General features: G+C 52.0%; 1 protein-coding gene across 1 annotated transcript; it reads left to right on the plus strand.

Annotated features, from left to right (window-relative positions):
• The first annotated feature begins 2475 nt into the window (after nt 1-2475).
• Nucleotides 2476-5920, plus strand: LOC109940986 (phytoene synthase 3, chloroplastic-like). Its single transcript, NM_001405313.1, has 6 exons — nt 2476-3433; nt 3999-4049; nt 4512-4684; nt 4774-5009; nt 5106-5298; nt 5374-5920. Exons 1-6 carry the CDS (start codon nt 3004-3006, stop codon nt 5569-5571), a joined length of 1281 nt encoding a protein of 426 aa, NP_001392242.1. The 5' UTR covers nt 2476-3003; the 3' UTR covers nt 5572-5920.
• The last annotated feature ends 2924 nt before the right edge of the window (nt 5921-8844 follow it).

Below are 8844 nucleotides of genomic sequence, written 5' to 3' on the forward strand. Positions count from 1 at the left end.
CGCTGTTCCAAATTCCGAGTAATAAGCAACGAAGCAGGGTCGAGGGATCTTGCCGACCGAGTAGCCGAGACACGGCTGCATGGGAAAAGAAGATCTCTCTCTCTCTCTCTCTCTCTCTCTCTCTCTCTCTCTCTCTCTCTCTCTCTCTCTCTCTCTCTCTCTCTCTCTCTCTCTCTAGTCACGTCTCATGTGGTTCCAGGACTCTCTTGCGTGCTAGTATCGCTTCCTGGAGCTGCTAGTTGCGGTGTTGCATATCGGCCGGATGCACAAGGGGTTGCGGATCGGACTCGCGCCGCAATTGGCACTTGGCCAGCCGCGCGAGCATGCAGCGGCTTTTGTTTTCATCTCCCCTGACAATCCGGTCATGTACTCATGTGTCTCTTGCGCCAACCTTCACTTCACTTGTGTGCTGCGTGGCCTTAAAAGAAAATTGAATTCACGTACTATCCGGCAGCGCCACACTGCTCTGTCCCTGCTCACCCGGACTGGAACTTCCGTTCCCTCCCTGCGCTTGCAGCGGTTTGGTTCGAATGTTGCTGGACCTGGACTGGAATTGGAAAGCCTCTTAATTTGTTGTTGTTCCTGGGGGCGGCTTGGGTATGGTCATCACTCGCTATCGCTAGTGACGACACAAATGTCACGTGAGTGAATTGCTCGACTGGCGCACTACGACGTCCATCACCTGTATCACCTCGACGCGTGCACCTCTCTCGTATGGACACAGAAGAAAGCTACTACTACGTAGCACCGATTGCGCAAAAAAGGAACAAGGAAGGAAGGTATGTCACCTCGCGCACTGGAGTGGCGCCTTGGAAAAAAATAAAATAAAAAGAAACCGGTGAAATGCCCTTCTTTCTTTGCGTGGTCCATGATCCCGCGTACGACCGAACACCAGCACTGCACTACCACACTAGGCACAGGCAGTAGTAGGCACGCACGTATCCTGCTGCCGGCCGTGCAAAGTTGCCGTCGCACTCGCGTTATCCTGTCGCTCTGCAGTGGAGTGATGAGTCCCACCGCCGACGCCGACCGAGCGAGCGCTGACCGAGGCGCCAGGCCGAGCCGACGGCGACCACCGCCCGCCCGACCACGGGTCAGGTCGCCGTCCCGTCCCGTCCCGCCGTCCGTTACGTGGGCAAAACGCGCGTCCTGCCAGCCCCGCGGCGGCGCACCAACCACACCACCCCTCTGTCGCTCGCTCACGCCCGCACGCACTGCCACTGGCAGGCGCAGCTTCTGCATTGGCACTGCCCGTGCGCGCAGAGCAAGGCACCACTGGGTACGTGGACGGCGTCGTGGGTTGGGTGCCCCGACGCCAGCACGCACACCACCAGGCACCAGCACTAGCACCCTGCAGCGCGACGCAACTGGAGTGGCGGCCGCGGGCGGACGTACGGCGGGACGCAAGCGCAACGCAACAACGACGGGCACCATATCCAGGTGGGAACTGGGATTGGGATTTGGGAACAAGCAAGAATGAACGGAGGAGCGATCAGGCTCTCCTCTCTCCACACCACACCGGCCGGGGTGCAGGCAGGAGGCCCCACCGGGTGCTCCTCCTGTCGCTCCCACATGCCGACAGGCCGGGGGCGAGGCCTGCCACGATCGCGCGCCCCACCACGTGTCCCTTCCGGCGCGCTGCCTACCTGCCTGCTTGGGTACCGGTACCGGTCTCGTCTCTGCGTGACCTGATGGCCATGTGCGTGCGGGCGGCGGATGCGGACCCGCCCCTTGGCCCTTGGCGGCGCTCCGCGTACGGTGCGCGACGCGCCCGGGCGTGGTTCGGTGACGCCTCGTGGTCGGCGGGCACTCGAATACCTCGTTGACCAGAGAGATTACAACGGGTCAAGCAACTTTTTCATGAGGTGGAGGTTAAAGTCTACATACAAGTTTGGAGAGGAAATCCAAATGTCTCCGTAATGATAATAGATTACGATCCAAATATATCTTCACAATTTATTTAGTCTATTTATTAACTTAATTTAAAAAAATAGATAGAATAGAGTTAAATCCTAATTTAATTTAAAACCTATTACCACCCCTGTCCATAGCAGGATAATCTTGTGATGCTTTGCCCTCTGGACACTGGACTAATGGAGTAGCATGGTTTCGCCAGATAAGCACAGCTACCTGTGCCGTATCGACCACAGCACATCGCACCACACAACAGTCATCATACGAAAACGGACTTGCCATCTCCACCAGGACAACGTCTGAACCGCTCCACGCGCGCCGTTTTGTCTGGTTGCGGAGCGCAGGCAGCACCACCCTCGCCCGCTGCCATGGCTGATGGTGATGGCTGCTAGCGCGGAGCGAAATGCCTCACCTGCCCCTTTCACGAACCACGCAGAGCGCCTCTCCTCCTGGACAGGAGCACCCCCTGCCAACGCCCGCCACCTGGCCTCCTCCCGGCTCCGCAATCCCGCGCATTACAAAAGGCCGGCCACACCGCGCAAGTAGGAGTAGCTAGAGCTTGAGCGTGCATGCAGCTGTGGTTCTCATCTCATCCGTGCTCTCCTCGACCTCGCCTAGCTAGAGCTAGAGGCTCGTGGGCTGGGGGTGTCCTCCACTCCTCCCCTCGTCGTCTCCTTCCACGCGCGGCCGACACGGGTGCCGCCACGAGCGAGTCGGGCTCTGGCAACACCGCGCCGCCGCGTGGGTTGGGTTGGGTTGGGACTTGGGACTCGCGGTTTGGAACCCGAACACCAGTGGCCGGTCGCCTGCCACAGGGGGGAGGGCTAGTTTTGTTTTTCTAGTACTCGGACAGTGTCCTGCAGGCAACGGACAAAACTGACGGGAGCCCCGCCGCCTGCTGGCCTCGGCCCTCAGTTCTCACTTCTCACATCCAGCCTCCAGCGCCCGCCCGCCCGCCTCCGCTCTCTCGATCCTTCTCTATAGCTCGGCCTGGCCACCGGCCTTCCGCTCCACACATCCCCGTCTGCGTCCCTCCATTGCGACCGAGCACACGTACGCCACCGCCGCGTGTCAGCCAGCCAGCCAGCCATGATGTCTACGAGCCGCGCGGTGAAGTCGCCGGCGTGCGCGGCTCGGCGGCGGCAGTGGTCCGCGGACGCGCCGAACCGCACGGCGACGTTCCTGGCCTGCAGGCACGGGAGGCGGCTCGGCGGCGGCGGCGGGGCGCCGTGCTCCGTGCGCGCCGAGGGCTCCAACACCATTGGCTGCCTCGAGGCCGAGGCGTGGGGCGGCGCGCCGGCGCTGCCGGGCCTCCGCGTGGCGGCGCCGTCGCCCGGGGACGCGTTCGTCGTGCCGTCCGAGCAGAGGGTGCACGAGGTGGTGCTCAGGCAGGCGGCGCTCGCGGCCGCGGCGCCGAGGACGGCGCGGATCGAGCCGGTGCCCCTGGACGGCGGGCTGAAGGCGGCCTTCCACCGCTGCGGCGAGGTCTGCAGGGAGTACGCCAAGACATTCTACCTTGGTAAGCGAGATCGAAGTCCCCGCTGCTCTTCTTGTTCATCTGAATACGGTCAGTTTAATTACTTGGCACACACAAAGGTTTTGCCGTGATCGAGGCACATGCATGTGTCACAGCTGCTAGTCAGCTAGTGTGTGTTTTTCTGGCAAACTGTTTAAACAAAGTAAAAAAAAGAAACTTTTTTTTGTCCTGAAAAGGACGATAGGCAAAGGATGGAAATCTCAGTCGTACGTATCCTTGGTAGAAGCCTGAACCGGGGGGTGTCCAAGTCCAACACCTGCCTTTTCCAATTTGTTTTCTAAATCCACTAGCGTATTTGATTAATTCTGACAATGATTGTAAAAAATAACTTATAAATTATGGACTGAGAGAATACGTAGCGTGCATTGAGATGTTAATCATGCACACTACTAGTATTTTGCCAGTAGTTGCAGCTGTGGCCACCGTATCACAACATACCGAATACCCGGCCCAGTCAGCTTGGACAATCAGCGCGCGCATTCCACCGCACATGCATGTGTCTCTCTCACCTCTGATCTGATGAGATGCCGCTGCTTTTCTGTTTCAGCGACGCAGCTGATGACGCCCGAGAGGAGGATGGCGATCTGGGCAATATACGGTAAGCAGAGCAAGCCCCACATGTCCCTGTTTCTTGTACCGCCTGCTGTTGGCGCACTGCAGGTTCCTTTCGTTTTCTCTGAATGGTATAAAATCGTAATCCGGCTTGTGAGCTAGCTAGAGTAGTTTATGCACCGGCACGATGGTTTTTTTAAGGGCAGTTTGGAAGGAAAATGAGCTAATTTTCTACTCAATCTCTGAGAATACCAGAGCGGATTTAAGTTTCTAAACTAACGCTAGGACGGTGAAAGGGGGGATACAGTTTGTATGGCTTGACGGTTGACGATAATGACGCTCTGAGAATACCAGAGCGGATTTAAGTTTCTAAACTAACGCTAGGACGGTGAAAGTGGGGATACAGTTTGTATGGCTTGACGGTTGACGATAATGACGAGGGAAGGGATGACACTGATTGATCGCTGACGTGGGTGTTCTATCTCCGCGCACGCGCGCTCCTGTTCAGTGTGGTGCAGGAGAACGGACGAGCTCGTGGACGGCCCCAACGCGTCCCACATCTCGGCGCTGGCGCTGGACCGGTGGGAGTCGCGGCTGGAGGACATCTTCGCCGGCCGGCCGTACGACATGCTCGACGCCGCCCTGTCCGACACCGTCGCCAGGTTCCCCGTCGACATCCAGGCACGCACGCGCGCGATCGATCCATGGATACATCTCCTCCCTCCATATATTGAAGAACATTCCCATCATATCGTGTCTCCGTGCTGCAGCCGTTCAGGGACATGATCGAGGGGATGCGCATGGACCTGAAGAAGTCCCGGTACAGGAGCTTCGACGAGCTGTACCTCTACTGCTACTACGTGGCCGGCACCGTGGGGCTGATGAGCGTCCCGGTGATGGGCATCTCGCCGGCGTCCAGGGCGGCCACCGAGACGGTGTACAAGGGGGCGCTGGCGCTGGGCCTGGCGAACCAGCTCACCAACATCCTCAGGGACGTCGGCGAGGAGTACGTCGTCAACGCCACTCATCATGATCGTAGCCGGCCCATGTTGCATACAGCATACTGACACGCGCGCTTCACGTGCCTGACAAATAATAACAGCGCCAGGAGGGGACGGATCTACCTCCCGCAGGACGAGCTGGAGATGGCGGGGCTCTCCGACGCCGACGTCCTGGACGGCCGCGTCACCGACGAGTGGAGGGGCTTCATGAGGGGCCAGATCGCGAGGGCCAGAGCCTTCTTCAGGCAGGCGGAGGAAGGCGCCACCGAGCTCAACCAGGAGAGCCGATGGCCGGTGAGACTCACAACGCTAGCCGTTTTCAGAACCCGATCAGATGAGTGACTGAACAGCTGACTGCTGCTGTTTCAGGTGTGGTCTTCTCTGCTCCTGTACCGGCAGATCCTCGACGAGATCGAGGCCAACGACTACGACAACTTCACCCGGAGGGCCTACGTTCCGAAGACGAAGAAGCTGATGGCGCTGCCCAAGGCGTACCTGAGATCACTGGTGGTGCCCTCCTCCTCTTCTCAGGCTGAGAGCCGGAGACGCTATTCCACCCTAACATAGACCGGTCTCTCTCTCACTGTCGGTACATAGCAGCAGCAGCAGTGAATGATCGATATGATGTACAAATTTCTGGCCAGGCCACATGCATGAGTAGTACGTACATGGTTGGCAATTGGCATGTGGTGGTGGTCGATCGGTGTTACATACTTGTTGTACTCCTCTGTACTATACAAAACATGCCGGAGACTCGCGCGTAAGTGAGAAGCGATAAATGGAGATAGATGTTTGTCTCATAAAATGAACTAATTTACGTTAAGGTGCCGTTTGGATCCCTCTATTTGGAAGCAACTGGAATTTACTTAATAAAGGTTATTTGGTTTGGAATTTACTTTCTAAAGTTTAGATATAAACATATTTATACGATGCGAAGTAGAAATTGATTTTATACATATTACTAGTATATGTTTCTATTCTGCAACTTATAAAACACTTTTCGATTCGCTCTGCTACAGTATAAATATAGTGTATATATATCTTCCTCTTTATAGGCGACAATTGTATTAGCATAATTAATCTATGCCTACATTGCGATTATTAGAATATAATTTAAATCCAAGGATCGTAACAGTAACATACACTACTACAGGTATCCTCTATACAGGCGGTCCGGTTAGCCTCTACACAGGCGGTTCCAGGAACCGCTTGTGGTTAGGGCTGGGCATTCGGTCTATTAGGGTAATTCGGTTCGGTCTATTCGGGTTTGTGAAATTTCGGGTTCTGAAAAATGAGAACCGAAATTTCCAAAAATATTTTAGGAACCGAACCCGAATAGACTCACAATTTCGGTTCGGTCTATTCGGTCCACCGAATAGACCCGAATTGTAGAGAGACTAGTATATTTTGTTAAAATATATACAATGAATAATTAATTGAAAGTACTATTACTACAACAAGTGACTATAAAAATTAGCATACAAAGATATATATACTATTGTTAAGATGATATCATTATTTCTAGCTAATAAGTTCATAAATCATATAATAATACCATCACATATTAAGAGTTTTTTTATATTTCGGGTTATTAGGTCTATTCGGGTTTTAAAGGTTAGGAACCGAACCCGAACCCATAACCCGAAATATAGCACATATAGGAACCGAACCCGAACCCGAGAACCCGAATAGACTCACAATTCGGTCTATTCGGGTTCGGTTCGGGTTCGGGTTCGGTTTTCGGTTTTAAAATGCCCACCCCTACTTGTGGTGCACCGCCTGTGATGTAAAACAACATCACATGCGGTCAATCAAAAACCGCCTGTGATAGTCACACATCACAGGCGGTCCAGTTTAAAAGAACCGCCTGTGATAGTCACACATCACAGGCGGTCCGGTTTAAAAGAACCGCCTGTGATAGTCACACATCACATGCGGTTTTAATTATAAGCCGTCTGTATTTCCCAGATTCATATACAGAAGCAGATTCATATATATTTTCCAGATTCATATACAGAAACAGATTCAAACATAGATTCAAACATAGATTCATCATACAAAGATTCAAACAAGTTCTATAGCAGGTTCCATACACAGATTCATCCACATATATATCAAGTTCCATCATACACAGATTTATACACATCAAGTTGCATAACAACTCAACATCTCAAAGTTCCATAGACAACTAAACATCTAAAGTTCCTAACTAAAGACCTAAACACTGTGTGATATTGTGTACAAACTTAGTTCTGGGAATTTTTGCAAATTTCCATTTACATTGTAGAATAGCCCTTGTTGATGAAGAACTTCACGGCGCATAAAGTAAAGCAAGTCTCTTACAACCTTAGCCACGCCGGTGGAAACCATATCTCTTTCTAACCATTCAGCATTGATCTTAGATTTAGGAACCTGCAATGAAAGCAAAAAGCAATCGGTGCTAAGAGTAATGTGATGAGCAACAATATAACATAAAAATTGCAATATAGACAATGATAGCGAACTTACATCCTCACGATTGACCATGTAATGGAAGGTGACACGACACCATTCGCATACATAATAACCGCACAGGACAGTACCCGGAGGTTGTTTGTCACCATATGAAAATAATGATATTGACAAATTAGGCTTGTCCTCTGGATGTTCGCCGCCAAGATCTTTCCAATAAAAACGGTATGCACTGCATATAAGAATAGCATTGTGAGATTAAGAATACATTTGTTAAGTTGTAATAAGTACAAGTGTGCAATAATAATCATACTTCTCTAAAATCTTCAAGAAGTCATTATACGTAGCCTTTTCCATTCTCAGTGAGTCGAAGACCACGACTTTACCATCCTTTGGCCAGATCATGATACAAATGTAGTGGTCACTATATAGACATAGACGAAAACACATGTTAATATCACGACTGCCATAATTTATAGTTCAAAATTAAACCATGTCGATAACTTACTTAAAGTGGTGCAGAGCTATTATTAAGTCCTTGCCATGTTGTACATGATTATACATGGCTCGTCCAATGTATGCCGCCATTACCTTCATTTTCTTTCTCTGATTCTGTTTGACGGCTTTCTCAAATTCAGCATCGTCCAAGTCTTTGTATTCTTCTCCTTGCCTCCGAGCAACTACTTTGTAGCGAGCTTGGGATATCATCAACGAGTCAAGAAACCCTGTCTTAAGTTGTTTCTTCTTATCATCCATGTATTGCATCCTACGTGTAATAGTGTTAATCGTTAGACTCTCGTTTATGTGTGCGTGTACAAAACTAACAAATATGAAAGTTTAGAGGTACTTACAAGCAGAAGAGGGTTAAGTAGTTGGTTTCCATCCTTTGTCGGTGGTACAACGACCAGAGATCGTCAAAGAATAAATGCCGCACAGGATTTATATGATCATTGCTCCAAAATCACTACCGGAATCAATATCTTCGCCGAGTGCCGGAAGCACTCGGCGAAGCCCTAAAAACACTCGGCAAAGGCTTTGCCGAGTGTAACACTCGGCAAAGGCTTTGCCGAGTGTAACACTCGGCAAAGAAGGCTCGGCAAACAGTGCATCGGCAAAGACTTCTTTGCCGAGTACTTTTTCTCGGGCACTCGGCGAAGATCTTTGCCGAGTGTCAGGGAGCACTCGGCAAAGAAAAGCGACCGTTACGGCGCCGGTTGACGGAGACGGCGGCTTTGCCGAGTGTCACCGTTGACACTCGGCAACGAAGATATCTTTGCCGAGTGTCCTCCTGGTCGCACTCGGCAAAGCCGCCTTCTTTGCCGAGTGCCGTTTGGGACACTCGGCAAAGAGCCCGCCAGGGAGGGTCCCCGTGTCAGGCTCTTTGCCGAG

The sequence above is a fragment of the Zea mays genome, chromosome 7 (assembly GCF_902167145.1).
Source record: "Zea mays cultivar B73 chromosome 7, Zm-B73-REFERENCE-NAM-5.0, whole genome shotgun sequence".
NCBI classification, from domain to species: domain Eukaryota; kingdom Viridiplantae; phylum Streptophyta; class Magnoliopsida; order Poales; family Poaceae; genus Zea; species Zea mays.